At 43.6% G+C, this 16,005-nt stretch overlaps 1 protein-coding gene across 6 annotated transcripts in view; it reads left to right on the top strand.

Moving 5' to 3' along the window:
- LOC139560502 (adhesion G protein-coupled receptor L2-like) overlaps positions 1 to 16,005 on the top strand; it is a 113,885-nt gene that overhangs the window by 56,977 nt on the left and 40,903 nt on the right. For all 6 annotated transcript variants that reach the window (XM_071377352.1, XM_071377353.1, XM_071377356.1 and 3 more), the window contains exons 4-5: positions 2,249 to 2,358; positions 4,534 to 5,337. In XM_071377352.1, the coding sequence (XP_071233453.1) occupies positions 2,249 to 2,358; positions 4,534 to 5,337 (914 nt within the window). The remainder of the gene's footprint in view (positions 1 to 2,248; positions 2,359 to 4,533; positions 5,338 to 16,005) is intronic.

Raw genomic sequence — 16,005 nt, 5'->3', positions numbered from 1 at the left:
ATCATGCTCTACACCACTAAACCTACTGTAGCTTGTGTGCGTTATTCTAATGTAGTAGATCAGAGGAAATGAGACATGACAATAATGAGTATTGATACAATAACCTGGGGTGGTTCAGGCAGCAGCAGGCAGCAGGTCTAAGCCACAGAACAGCCAGCCTGATGATGTGCTAGTCTGAATCCTGGTTATAATGGATGCTGGCTTAAACAATGGAGATAAATACACTGCATAAAATGAGAAATAGGCTGTTGGAGGATTTGTCTGTTACCATGGATGTCACTATGGGTTTATATGTTAAATATTTGTTTGTCGTTTAGCAGACAATCTTATCCTGAGCGACCCCGTGAGAATCAAACCCACAACCATGGAGTTGCAAGCGCCATGCTCTACTGAGCCAAATGGGATAACTGAGCCACACGGGATTACTAAGTATTTAAATCATTTAAAAGACGCCATCAACCCATTGGTCATAAGCAGGAAAACATACAAATATGAATAACACAAAATGATGATAGGTGAAATTATCACTGTTTCAGTGGACAGAAATCAGTGTTAACACATTGTGGAGGTAATGAGTCATTTTTCTAGAAATTAACTTCTTTGGTTTCATCATTTCTGGTGTCATTGGAGTAAAAATCACAAGACTGTAGCTAGCTAACAGATTAATTGCAGGGATTTGGAATGAAGGGGAAGTTCTGGAGAGTTTTTCACACCCTTTCCCATGCAGCACTAATCTCTTCCCTCAGAGTAGGACAGGGTAATAGCCCTGGGCAGGGGATAATGACATTTTTCTTCATTATTATTTTCTGACGAAGGGAAGTGGATAAGTGTAGCTCACATAACAGACATCACTGTCTGTCTGCCTCCCAGACAACCTCCTGTAATGTCATTGTAATAGTAGTGATGATGGTGATGATGACAATGATCTGCCGGCTGCAGTTGTACATTTGATGATGGGGACAAACAATTAGACAAACAATTGGAAGAAATAGGAGAAAGAATATGATTAGTCTACCGACCGTACATTAGTTGGAAGTAATTGTCCAATATCTCAATGCAAATCGCATACTTATATGCAGGTTGTAATAGGCAGCAAGTGACTGGTTAATGAACACCGCATTTTACGCATGTGTGTCTTATCTGTACGTAATTGTATTACACATGGATTTCCTACAAGGTCACTGGGTCACGGCAAAGTTTTGTAGCAGGTCTGATAACAACCTAATTTGTTCTTGGCTGTCACACTAAAAGCTGTCCTTTTCGGCTTTTGAGGGACAGCTAGGCTCTTTGCTTCGGCGGTGATTCTGAGAGATCTGTCCAACTTGCACGACTTTGCATTTGACCTTCTCAAATATTTATCACTAAACCGGCCTGCAAATTGTTAAGTCGCTATTTTTTGGGGGCTTTAAAAAAACAACAACTTGTCATGGATAACCGTTTGCTTCTGCTGTTGTCGCTGCCTTCTCAATCCTTCAGTCTCAAGAGAGCTTGATTGAAGTGGAGACAATTTCATCCTATATTTATACAAAATCGGTTATTCTATTTTCCTCTCTTTCCCCCTCCATCTCTCACTCTGTTGCACTCGCAAAACACACACACACACACAATTGAAACCGTTTTAATTTAAGGGTCGCACATTCTACTTCATAGCCAAGGTCAACTCAAGTTATAAGGCAAATAACTAGCTCCTATAGCAAAGGCTCGGGAGCCTCCCATAGCAAATAATGGTGAGCATTCTGTGTTTCGGTTGACCCGCTTGAAACAGGCAATTACCCTGCCTGTTGTGTACAATTTAAATTGTTCTCTGTGTGGGTGAGTGGTCTCAGTGGGTATATGGGTCTGATAAGGTGACATTCTCATCAACATCGCATAATATACTCCAGACCGGTCTTCAGCTCTTTACACAGTTCTTCCACTCTTTATTTTTATGTCTGTGTGTGTCTCTCTTTATATCTATTTACTGTTTCTCTCTTTTATTTATTCCCCCCAAATGATTCTTCTCTTCCTCCCTCAACTTGTTAAGTTGACGTCGACAATACAGCATATTGAATCAAGGCCCTACTCTGATGAATAGGATTTTTATATCCTTCACCACAGCAATGCTGCAAACTTGATTTGAATAAGTGTGTGGAGGGAAGAGGGATGTGGCTATGTATTATTCATGTGTTTCTCTCACCCTAATACCACTCCTGGGATGTTATAGTAGTTTGTGTCATTGCTGAATTGTTTGTGATCCATCTTTTCCCAGGTGCAATAACCGTACCCAGTGTGTGGTTGTGACTGGCTCTGATGTGTTCCCTGACCCCTGCCCTGGTACCTACAAGTATCTAGAGGTTCAGTATGAGTGTGTCCCATACAGTAAGTATTCGCCCTTTAATTATGCAGTGCTACTATGTGATGTTTCTTCAACGTATTGTTAGGTTTATTACAACCATTACTTATTTAGTGGGATCCTGTTGGGGGGATATGTGTTATCTTGTGTGTAATGTTTGTTTGTAGTCTATTATTAAACAATATACAGTTGATATCAAAACATATGTAATATTTACTTATTTTTCTTTAAAAATCAGACTCTTGTAACATGCAACCTTTTTTCTGTTATGTAATTCAGTGGAGATTTCCTTTCTGAAATAATATTTTTGCTTTACCTCTTCATTTCTCATCAAATGTTCCTTCCTCTCTTGTATCTTTTCCAAATGAACCTCTATGCTTTCTCTCCTTCTAAGTTTCAGTCATTATTGTTCCTTGGTTGTCTCACTAGGATCTTTCCCTCTTCCGTTTGTTGCTGCACTGCTTTAATGAAGGAACTCAATATTGTTCACTTGCAATTGTATTTTTTGGCTCATTAGGGAAATTTCGCCTGTAACATTAGCAACAAGTTATGTTCTGTGGTTGGCCGAAGCAGACTTTGGAATTTAGTTTAGATTTGTGTCTATAAAGTTTTTATGTAAATACTGCTCCATTCAATACTGCCAAAAATAACTATTTTGCTGTTTCTCTAAGAATTGTATCTGATTTTAAACTGAAAAGCGATTTCAGAAACGCTACAATGTTTCTTTATGTCAAACAATTCATTTGAAAGTACTGTGGCCTGATTATTACCGATGCGGTCAGTGACCAGGCTAAGACATATTATTTTGATGGCAAGAAAAGCATGGAATCGTAATCGGTTAAACAGTGTTTGACTCCAGCCCTAACCTGACTGCTTTCATATTATAAGGCCTAATAATGTCCTATTTTTTCCCTCAGTATTTTTCTTGTTCCCCCAAAACAGGCATCTCTTGGTCCTCTATCGATCATATCCTGTAACCTTCTCTACTCGTGTACCTGGTAGTTGACTCACGATAACCTTTCTCTCCCTCTTGCACTCTTTCTTGTTTGCTTTCTTTCTTTTCCAATGCCTAAAATAGAAGTGGAACAAAAAGGTAAATGAGTGGTCCAGTCTTACCCCCCGTCCCCCCCAGCCCCCTGTTATGTGGTGTTCAATACAACCCTCCCTCTTGTCTCCTCTCTTCTGATTGCCTCTCTAGTCTTAACACCCGCCCCAAACCCCCGATAGGGTGTTGATTGCTACTCTGGGAGACAATTAGAATTTCAAAGGCAATTTTTTTAAAGCAGTCTAGAAGATTGAAATATATTTCTGGTCCACATGAACACATAACATCTTATCAGAACGATCATCACTGACTCATGAGGTGGATTACATTAGGAATGATACCCCCGCTTACCTACTTAGATGAGAGTAATTTTTTATTTATTTTTTTTAAATAAAGTTTAGAATTTTCTTCTGGCTTAGTCTTGTTCTGCTTGGCAATACCCTTTGATCGCACCCATAGCACGTGATGGTCACCTGCCTTTCTCATCTAAAACCAATCCATAGGATTCCAATGGGACACTTGCCATGGCCTCCCTCACCCATCAAAGGTTTCTTTTTTTTGTCTGTTATGATGTAGAGTTCCAGCCTCTACTGTTGTTGTCCTGTCTTATCCCAAAGCTCCACCCTCATCATTTTATCCCAGCTTTGCTGCCACCTCCATCCAGACTATGTCATTTGGTCTCTCCACAAGACGTGAAGTCTTATCCCTTATCATTTTGTCTTCTGTGTGCTTTTTCAGTAAGCATGTGCAGTTTGACCATTTACACAGTCAGTGTCACAAGTTGGAATTAAAACAAGTTCCAGTATACACTTCAGCCCTAGTTACCTCTCCCATCCCTTACATGTCTTGCATTTACAGGTTTTTTCCTCCTTTTGTTTAACTTTTTTTTTGTCCCACACAGTCAACGTGTATGGCAGACAGACTCTATAAAGAAGCAAGTCCTTTATTCACTTCTGCACTTTTATTTTTCCCTCTATTCACAAGCAATGGCACTCAGCGCTAGTTCAATGACAGTGCCACACGTCTTTGTCCCACAATCTACTCAGACAGCAGCGAAAACTATACTCACTACAATACCTTGATGAAATATTTGTGTTGATACTCTGCTTATTTTCTTTACTTAAACCCATCTTTCTGTCTCCCTCTCCCTCACAAGTTTTCATTTGTCCCGGGACCCTGATGGAGGTGGGGGAGCCCACGTTTGTGTTTGAGGCAGAGCAACAGGCGGGGTCGTGGTGTAAAGACCCCCTGCAGGCCAGAGACAAGGTCTTCTTCATGCCCTGGACGCCGTACCGCACCGACACTCTGATTGAGTACAACTCCCTGGAGGACTTAAAAAATGGCCGCCAGACTACCACCTATAAACTCCCACATCGAGTCGACGGCACCGGCTTCGTGGCCTACGACGGAGCCATCTTCTTCAACAAGGAGCGCACGCGCAACATCGTGAAATTTGATCTCCGCACGCGCATCAAGAGTGGTGAAGCCATCGTGGCCAACGCCAACTATCACGACACTTCGCCGTACCGCTGGGGCGGCAAGACGGACATAGACCTCGCTGTCGATGAGCGGGGATTGTGGGTAATCTACGCCACGGAGCAGAACAACGGGCGCATCGTGGTCTCACAGCTCAACCCATACACGCTCCGCTTCGAGGCCACCTGGGAGACGGCGTACGACAAGAGATCCGCCTCCAATGCCTTCATGGTGTGCGGCGTGCTGCACGTGGTGCGGTCCACCTACGAGGAGAACGAGAGCGAGGCGCCCAAGAGCCACATCGACTACATCTACAACACCAAGCTGAGCCAGGGAGAGTACACAGACATCCTGTTCCCCAACCAGTACCAGTACATCGCTGCTGTGGATTACAACCCCAGAGATAACCAGCTGTACGTGTGGAATAACTTTTACATCCTGCGCTACGACCTGGAGTTTGACGCGGAGAAAGACCCTGCTGACGGTACGTCTCAGTCACAGTGTGGCCTGTTTCAGATGAGTCCTGACTTGAGATCTGCATGTGTACATTGAATTTCACAAACCTAATTTCAATAGATGATTGCTGTAAAGTTACAAACACATATTTCAGTTTAGTATACAGCCGTTTGTGTTGTGTTTGTGTCAGGTGCTGAACATATTCCTGTGTGTGTGGGGGGGGTGTATATAAGTCTCATGATGACAGATTTGTTTATTTTGAACACAATACAGGTGTGATTCAGAGAATAGTAGGGTTTGGTTAGTCCTGGGGAAAGGCCTCATGAGTAAACAGAAAATTACAGTTATACCTTGGAACGGGGTATAACTCCCTTAGGGGCTTCGCAGTCTGGCACAAGGCATCCGCTGGAAAGCCTTGCTTCCTTTATTACCATAAGGCAAGCTCAAGCACTCCCTCTCCACTTGGACCCTATCAAATTCTCTAATCTCAGGTCTTATCCCAATCCATTATGAGCAGTGGCCTTGTGAACTTCCCTTTAATGCCCCGGAATGGGATTCTGAAATATTGCACACGGTATGACAGAAGGTTATCCCATCCCCACTTTCCTTTCCTTGCCTTTGGATCCGATTCGGACATCTGTTGCTATGGCTACCCGATCAACCGTGTTGTTGACGGCCCCTCATTTACCCGTGATTGAGACAATCTCCATCATTTTGTGGGGGTTGGTGTTAAAACCCAGAGTTAAGGTTCCCGTGTGGCTAGGTGGCGGTAATGCCGGTGAATCATGGCCCGGATGACAAGGTTAGAATAGTGACTTGAGCGCTGTTGAAGAAAAAAATAATAGAAAGGACCATCCGCCGAAATTGATATCTATCAGACGGTGTAGGGTTTTAAATTAATCTGTGAAGTGTCTGAGGAGAGACAGACGTGCGTGTCATCAGACAGGGCTCTTACATCACGCTGTGTGATAATGGGCGTAATTACCTGCCTGTAGCCTCCTTATCCCTAAAAACTAGGCTAAGTCCCCACTAACGCACTGCACTCGACAAGGAACGATCAACTCTATACCATGCTGGCGTGACGTTGGGATGCAGCTTCCTCCTTACCACTGAGAGCTCGGCTAAGTCCCCGCTAACGCACTGTGTAAGTCACTGTGGGGGGAACATGCTACCACGCTGACGTCGGGGGGTTCAAGTTGGAGTAAAACGATATTGAAAACGAAGTGATATTCGGTGAGTGATGGTCCCAGGCTAGATTAACGTTAAGGTTTTGAAATATGATCCCCGACCTCTTGTGTCCAAGGGCAACGTATCCATGGACACGCTGACCACCTGTCAACACGTCTGTTTGTTTTCCCTTTGCTCCCTCTACATGTATATCTGCCCGACAGACAGACACAGACAGACACAGACAGACACAGACAGACACAGACAGACAGACAGACAGACAGACAGACAGACAGACAGACAGACAGACAGACAGACAGACAGACAGACAGACATACAGACAGACGGTGGCCGTGAGCTCTTGACATGAAGGTCAGAGGTTGAGTCTCTCTGTGTGCCCAACCCAACCAAAGCACTCAATTAAGTAGACCGTGTAGAATAGAACAGAATAAATACTAGAATTCTAATGAGCTAGTTCTCCATGGCCGAACTGGCATGTATGTACATGCAAACGGCCCGTTTTGGATGCTCAGGGTAAGATTAATGTAAATGTAATTACCAACTGAATTATCATAACTACCCTCAATGTCTTATAACAGCCACACGGAAAAAGAGAAGAGGAGTCCGCATGGCAGTGCATTTCCAATCAAGGGGCTTTACAGTGATCTGTTATCACAGCTAACGCTACAGCAAACGCAAAGACCAGAGAGCCAGACACAAACAAACTCGCTGGCTCGCATGCGATAGACGTAATGATGAGAACAACCACACAGTACCTACACAGTTGTTGATTATTTGACCCTTTTTAGTTTAAGAATACTTGTTCGAGCTACAGTTCTGCTACTGGAATTGAAACGTATATGTTTGCATTCATAACTGGCCTCTGCATATCATTAAGTGGGGTGGCAGGTAGCCTAGTGGTTAGAGCGTTGGACTAGTAACCGAAAGGTTGCAAGAACGAATCCCCGAGCTGACAAGGTAAAAATCTGTCGTTCTGCCCCTGAACAAGGCAGTTAACCCACTGTTCCTAGGCTGTCATTATAAATAAGACTTTGTTCTTCACTGACTTGCCTAGTTAAATAAAGGTAAAATTAATACATTTTTTTAAAAGTGTAATTTTATGAAACCATTGAACTGCACATAGAGGAAGGCAGATAGAGAAGCAAGGCTATGCCAGCTGCAAGATTCCACTAGGCTTTTGTGAATGGCATAGGTAGGCACATGAAAGTAAATGGTTCATGTTTAGTACAGAGAGGAATTAAAGAACCTGTTCTGCAGGGTGATCCTGTGGTGGTAAAAGAACGACTCTCTCTCTCACTGATACCAACAAGCACTTGAGGTGCAGAGAGAGAACTAATTGTGTTCATTAAAGGAAAAATCCACAAATGACTATAATTTACTGTGTTAAATAAAACTGTGAACAAGTGTTTCACTTTGTCGTTATAATAAGGTTGGTAGCAACATGTGATTGTTGTGGAAATCCGTTGCAGCTCAAGTCGACTACAAAGCCCACAATGCAATGCTCTTTCTATGGGCTGGCCGGCTTGCTAGGGGATACCTTGCACAACTGAATGCATTCAACCAAAATGTGTCTTCCGCTTTTAACCCAACCCCTCTGAATCAGAGAGGTGGGGAAGGCATGCCTTAATCGATGTCATTGGCGCTCGGGGAGCAGTTGTTGGGGGTTAACTGCCTTGCTCAAGGGCAGAACGGTAGATTGTTCCATGTTGCGTATTCAAACCAGCGACCTTTCGGTTAATGGCCTATTGCTGTTAACCACTAGGCTACCTGCCGCCCTAGCAAACATAGCTTCACACAATAATACGAAAGTCAACATCAGCATGTGAAGTAGCTAGTTCACTGTAAAATCGCCTTAACAAACTGCACTATCAATTTAGTAGTCTACAATCTCACCATGTTCAACATGCAGATCGATGTGCCTTGCAGAGTGAAGTCTGACATTCGCAACGGCAATGCAATGCACCCTGGACTGAAGAGGCAGACTAATAGGAGAAATGTGGTGGACCCTCTGTTAATTACACATTTATCGAGGTAGGAATATCGCAAAAATATGATCAATGGCTCGTTTAAGTGAAGACAACCTCCCACATCGGCCAGTGTTGAGATCTGATATGTATGATAGATGTGATAGGCGATTTAAAAGTCATATTCCTATTAACTTCTAGTGCGGTGAGAGAAGATTTATTGTAATGCTACGTCATACCAGCTGAATTTCTCCCTACTTGAACGGCAATAGCTCAGATGTACATAAAAACGTGAAATGAACCTGGGAATTGATGTCACCCAGAGATGCAAAAAAACTATATAAAATTAAAAATATATGTATTTTTCCATATATACAGTTGAAGTTGGAAGTTTACATACACCTTAGCCAAATACATTTAAACTCAGTTTTTCACAATTCCTGACATTTAATCCTAGTAAAAATTCCCTGCCTTAGGTCAGCTAGGATCACCACTTTATTTTGAAATGTCAGAATAATAGGAGAGAGAATGATTTATTTCAGCTTTTATTTCTTTCATCACATTCCCAGTGCGTAAGAAGTTTACATACACTCAAATAGTTTTTGGTAGCATTGCCTTTAAATTGTTTAACTTGGGTCAAACATTTCGGGTAGCCTTCCACAAGCTTCCCACAATGAGTTGGGTGAATTTTGGCCCATTCCTCCTGACAGAGCTGGTGTAACTGAGTCCGGTTTGTAGGCCTCCTTGCTCGCACACGCTTTTTCAGTTCTGCCATCAAATTTTCTATAGGATTGAGGTCAGGGCTTTGTGATGATCACTCCAATACCTTGACTTTGTTGTCCTTAAGCCATTTTGCCACAACTTTGGAAGTATGCTTGCTGTTTAAAGGCACAGTCAACTTAGTGTATGTAAACTTCTGACCCACTGGAATTGTGATACAGTGAATTATAAATGAAATAATCTGTCTGTAAACAATTGTTGGAAAAATTATCTGTGTCGTGTAGATGTCCTAACCGACTTGCCAAAACTATAGTTTGTTAACAAGAAATTTGTGGAGTGGTTGAAAAACGAGTTTTAATGACTCCAACCTAAGTGTATGTAAACTTCTGACTTCAACTGTAGACACACCCTATGTGTTTGAATAAAATCAACTATATGCATTGACCTTGTCTGATGCTTTCAGCGCTCTTTGATGAAATAAGACACAAAAGTAACTTCTATTTTCATTTCCAACTATGTAAAAGATAGCCTACATGAAACCAACAAATAAAAACATTGCAGCCTGCAGGTAGAAAATACATATCCTATGAATCACATTGGCAATGCATGGCCTGTATGCAATGAACTTAAAACATTATATCAACTGTTATCTTGGGTTTGGCCTGAAGCTTGCTCTAGCAAACTTGCCACATTGTATAGAATATCAATACGGAACTGGTCAGATGACACGGATGCTAAGCTACAGGACTGTTTTGTTAGCACAGACTGGAATATGTTCCGGGATTCATCCAATGGCATTGAGGAATACACCACCTCAGTCATTGGCTTCATCAATAAGTGCATCGATGACATCGTCCCCACAGTGACTGTACATACATATCCCAACCAGAAGCCATGGATTACAGGCAACATCCACATCAAGCTAAAGGCTAGATCTGCCGCTTTCAAGTAGCGGGAGACTAATCGCTTAGAAGAAATCCCGCTATGCCTCAGACGAACCATCAAACAAGCAAAGCGTCAATACAGGATTAAGATTGAATCCTACTACACCGGCTCTGACGCTCGTCGGATGTGGCAGGGCTTGAAAACTATTACGGAATACAAAGGGAAACCCAGACGTGAGCTGCCCAGTGACGCGAGCCTACCAGACGAGGTAAATGCCTTTTATGCTCATTTCGAGGCAAGCAACACTGAAGCATGCACAAGAGCACCAGCTGTTCTGGATGACTGTATGATAACACTCTCGGTAGCCGATGTGAACAAAACCTTTAAACAGGTCAACATTCATAAAGCCACTGGGTAAGACGGATTACCAGGACGTGTACTCAAACCATGCGTGGACCAACTGTCAAGTGTCTTCATTGACATTTTCAACCTCTCCCTGACTGAGTCTGTAATACCTACATGTTTCAAGCAGACCACCATAGTCCCTGTGCCCAAGGAAGTGAAGGTAACCTGCCTAAATGATTACCGCCCCGTGGCACTCACGTCGGAAGCCATGAAGTGCTTTGAAAGGCTGGTCATGGCTAACATCAACAGCATTCTCCTGGACACACTTGACCCACTCCAATTCGCATACCGCCCCAACAGATCCACAGATGACGCAATCTCAATCGCACTCCACACTGCCCTTTCTCACTTGGACAGAAGGAACACCTATGTGAGAATGATGTTCATCGACTACAACTCAGCGTTCAACACCATAGTGCCCACAAAGCTCATCACTAAGCTAAAGACTCTGAGACTAAACACCTCCCTCTGCAACTGGATCCTGGACTTCCTGACGGGCCGCCCCCAGGTGGTAAGAGTAGGCAACAATACGTCTGCCACGCTGATCCTTAACACTGGGGCCCCTCAGGGGTGTGTACTTAGTCCCCTCCTGTATTCCCTGTTCACCCACGACTGCATGGCCAAACACGACTCCAACACCATCATTAAGTTTGCTGATGACACAACATGGTAGGCCTGATCACCGACAACGATGAGACGGCCTATAGGGAGGAGAATAGAGAACTGGCAGTGTGGTGTCAGGACAACAACCTCTCCCTCAATGTGAGCAAGACAAAAGAGCTAATCGTGGACTACAGAAAAAAGCGGGCCGAACAGGCCCCCATTAACATCGACGGGGCTGTAGTGGAGCGGGTCGAGAGTTTCAAGTTTCTTGGTGTCCACATCACCAATGAACCATCATGGTCCAAACATGCCAAGACAGTCGTGAAGAGGGCACGACAAAACCTTTTCCCACTCAGGAGACTGAAAAGATTTTTCATGGGCCCCCAGATCCTCAAAATTGTCAGAGACTCCAGTCACCCAAGTTATAGACTGTCTTCTCTGCTCCCGCACGGCATGTGGTACCGGAGCGCCAAGTCTAGGACCAAAAGCCTCCTCAACAGCTTCTACCCCAAGGCATTAGACTGCTGAGCATTTCATAAAATCGCCCCCCCCCCCCCCCCCTTGTACACTGCTGCTACTCGCTGTTTGTTTGCATAGTCACTTCGCCCCCACCTACATGTACCTCAACTAGTCTGTACCCCAGCACACTGACTCGATACTGGTTCCCCCTGTATATAGCCTTGTTATTGTTATGCTTATTGTGTTACTTTTTATTATTACATTTTATTTTTACCTACTTGGTGAATATTTTCTTCTTCTTGAACTGCACTGTTGGTTAAGGGCTTGTAAGTAAGCATTTCACGGTGAAGTCTACACTTGTATTCGACGCATGTGGCAAATAAAGTTTGATTTGATTTACAGCGCCAATGAACTTGGGTCAGACACAGCTGTAGGTTATTTGCACAAGGGATAAGAAGTAATCAGGTGGGCCTATTTTGTGACGTTTCCACTGGATCAGAGCACGCTGAGTGGTTATGGAACGGGAGAGAGGTGGAAAGATTTTTCAGGTACATTGAGGAACTATTGTTATTATCAATGGATGGAAAAACAGACTTTGTTTACTTGCTGTTTGAGGTGACGAAAACATTACTTTGAGAAGCTCCACAGGTCATTAGTGGTGGTGCATTAAGCCAATCAGAAATACTACCAAATCCCCAAATGTGCACATTTATATGCCTACATTTGCGCGCAGGACATGTAGCCTATAGGCCTACTTCTATGCGTAATCAGGTGCATGTCCTTACAAAATTCATAAATTGAATGCAATTAACTAAAACTTGTTTCTCACAGGTGTAGCATAGGTTGTCCGCTCTGCAAACAACGTATCCACTCCGACAATGAGAACGGTAAAGACCTGAATAAGAATATAAGCTATTGAATGCATTAACAGAAATTACCGTAAGCAAAAAAATAAGTTATAGGAATTAACGGTAAATGCACTACTGGTGATATACACCGTATATACAAAAGTATGTGGACACCCCTTCAAATTAGTGGATTTGGCTATTTCAGCCACACCCGTTGCTGAGATGTTTATCAAACATTGGCAGTAGAATGGCCTTACTGAGGAGCTCAGTGACTTTCAACGTGGCACTATCATAGGATGCCACCTTTCCAACAAGTCAGTTCGACAAATTTCTGCCCTGCTAGACCTGCCCGGGTCAACTGTAAGTGCTGTTATTGTGAAGTGGAAATGTCTAAGAGAAACAACGGCTCAGCCGCAAAGTGGTAGGCCACGCAAGCTCACAGAACGGTAGCGCGTAAAAATAATCTGTTCTCAGTTGCAACACTCACTACCAAGTTCCAAACTACACACTGGAAGCAATGTCAGCACAATAACTGTTAGTCGGGAGCTTCATGAAATGGGTTTCCATGGCCGAGCAGCCGCACACAAGCCTAAGATCACCATGCTCAATGCCAAGCGTCGGCTGGAGTGGTATAAAGCTTGCCGTCATGGGACTCTGGAGCAGTGGAAATGCATTCTCTGGAGTGATGAATCACGCTTCACCATCAGGCAGTCCCACGGACAAATCTGGGTTTGGCGAATGCCAGGAGCAGCAAAGGGGGGAACCAACTCTATATTAATGCCCATGGTTTTGTAATGAGATGTTCGACGAGCAGGTGTCCACATTCTTTTGGTCATGCAGTGTTTGTAATGGGGAACTAACAATGAAAGGCAAACAATTCACAAGATGAATTATGAAACAATGATTGTGCACAAATTGGCAGGAGGGAGCGCATTATAGAGTGAGATATGCATTGTGCATCTTAGCCACACTCCTTCTTCTTGGACTGTGCCATCCCCACGGCCTCCGCAATGGATTAGTCTCAGCCTCCGCAATGGATTAGTTCACTGAGATGGCCACGAATAAGACAGGTGTCTTTTGCCATAAAAAATATAGATATATTTGCTACTGCTCGACTAAAAACAATCTTGGTCGACAGCCTATCGACCAAACGTTTGACCAGTCGACTAATTGGTGTCAGCCCTTTTTAAGATTCATGGGGCCCCACAGTAAAAGTTGTAAGTTGAACCAAATCACTACGATTCTCTGCTTTTTACAGAGACCGGTAGTCAGTATATTACCACGACTGTGTCTTCTCCTACTATGCCAACAACCTTTGCATCCACCCTTTTTGCAAAGCTCATCCTACGGGAGCCAGGTAAAGCCGATGTATATGTCTATATTAGGTGTTTTAGGGGATAAGACAGAAACCAAAACAAATGGACCCAAATGTACTGTATATGTTGTGTGCATATATAACTGTATTTGATACCTGTATAATTCCTCAGATATATTCCAAACTCCAAGGATTCATTTGAATTTACTACAGGGGTGTGAGTTTCAGAACACATACATGTGTTGAAGAGTGAAACTCCTCTAATGCTTTCCGAACACACAGACACCAGTGATCATGACGTTGATAGTCCACCTCCTAAGAAGGCTCACTATTTAAGAGATCGTACTGCTCCGACGTGACAATAAAATGTGCCCCTAAGTGCCACCTGTTACAAAATGTGTAGGGACACACTTGCAAGGGTATTGTCTGAGATTCCTCAAAGACATCGACTCGGGTCTTGGCCTAATTAATTCCAAAGACTAATCAGGGGAGCCAATAATTGCCAGGAGCATTTCAAAGTAACAAGGGGAGAAGGGAGAAAATGTATTTGCCTTCGAGGTAGCATTGATCTGAGGAGTAAAAAAGAGGAGTGTTAAATTAATGCCTTCACAGAGAGGAACAGGGCCAATGGAGAACTGTGGGGTTTAGCCACATGGAGAGATCCAACAACCCAAGGAGAAGAAAGGCACAGCTGAGTCGCCGACCATGCCACTGCATACATGGAAAAGGCTAGTTAGTGAGATTCTAATCGACTAGATCTCCTTCTGCCTCACAAAACGTGCTAATGTCATAAAGCGCCTCGTCTTGCCTCGCTCTATCGACGTTCTGCTCATTCAATTTGGCTGCTTATAAAACTCAGTTATGCATATTTATTTGAATGCTTTTTAAACTTTGCATCGACGTGTAGCACGATGAAGAAGCACTTGCTGGGCTCATTAATAAATTGTATCGTGACTGACACACAGTGAGGCTTTTGGGATTGGGCTTTACACTCTTTGAAGCAGAGAAACAAAGGGAATATTTACCAGATCACGTGGGTTGGTCCTTGCCGCTTAGTGGATCAGAAGGAATTAACACATCAGCAAGGAGAGTCATGCAGACCGGAGTCAAGGGTGTGTGTGCGTGCGTGCGTGCATGCGTGTCAGAGGTCAAGGTGCCAGGCGGATAGTTGGAACGACTCCATTTGTTCCTCTTGTTGCCATGGCACAAGTCTTCATGAGTCTGACTTCCTGATTGGTGGATTGGAATGTGTGACTTCAAGTGGACATTTTAAAGAACTGGAAGAGAGAGTGTTCATAGCTGTACAGTATATTTTGTGCTAGCTACCTTTCTCTCTCAAAGTGGCTCCATGGCCTGGTGTCCCTACCGTAGTAATGAGGTGGCCCCAGTCTTCAGTTTCAGCTCTCGTAAATCAGATCACATAGATCCAAATCCTGTCTGGCTGGCAGTGGCAGGGCTTTTTCTGTCTCTTGATCTTTAAGAACAACTGTCAATAACGCCCACAGCAATGCCACAGCAATGCCACAGCAATGCTTGATGTGGTAATCTCCCTAGTCCAGTAAATACAGGTAATAAGCACACATTAGGAGGAAAACAACCTACGCCTTTTCAGTTATTTACTTCATCCACTGTGTGATGGCAGTGGTTTCTGCCTTTTTATGCCAGAAAGACCCATGAGTTATTCCAAATTGTACTAAAGGCAAAGCCAGGAAAAACCTGTCTTCCCAGGGCAGAAAGGGCTATGTGACCTGAGGGTTCACTTAGACCCATTACGGGAGCTACTAGCTACACAGAACTGATGTTCACATCAGCGCGTCACACAGGCTCAAGCAGAGCAGGATGAGACTGCATAAAAACAAGCGGATGTAATATTCATGTCTCCTGGGTTTTGTTGTTTCTCTCTATCATTAGCTACTGGTCTGGCGTAGGGATCTTCAAAAAAGCAACACCACAGTTGTGGCTCACCAGTATTGCTGTTTGCTCCCTTTTTAAGTTTGAGATATTCAGAGAGAGAGGGAGACTGTCTGGCTGACTGGAAATGGCTAAGCTTAAAACGCACGGATGGATGCACACACACACACACGTTGACACTCGCAGACTCGCAGACACACATACACACACACACACACACACACACGCCCACACACTCACTCACCCTCACACCATTCGTTATTCATGGCGTTGCAGTGTAGGCTGGTGGTGCGTTGGTTGTGTCGTGTCCAACAGTTTGGTTACAGGCTGTTTTGGCCTCTTATTGCAGTCCTCATAGATGGCCAGATTCACACTTTGAAAAACACTGTGAATTAAGA

The sequence above is a fragment of the Salvelinus alpinus genome, chromosome 30 (assembly GCF_045679555.1).
Source record: "Salvelinus alpinus chromosome 30, SLU_Salpinus.1, whole genome shotgun sequence".
Classification (NCBI taxonomy): Eukaryota; Metazoa; Chordata; class Actinopteri; order Salmoniformes; family Salmonidae; genus Salvelinus; species Salvelinus alpinus.
The sequence above is the reverse complement of the archived record's forward strand: the minus strand, read 5'-3'. Positions and strand labels throughout refer to the sequence as shown.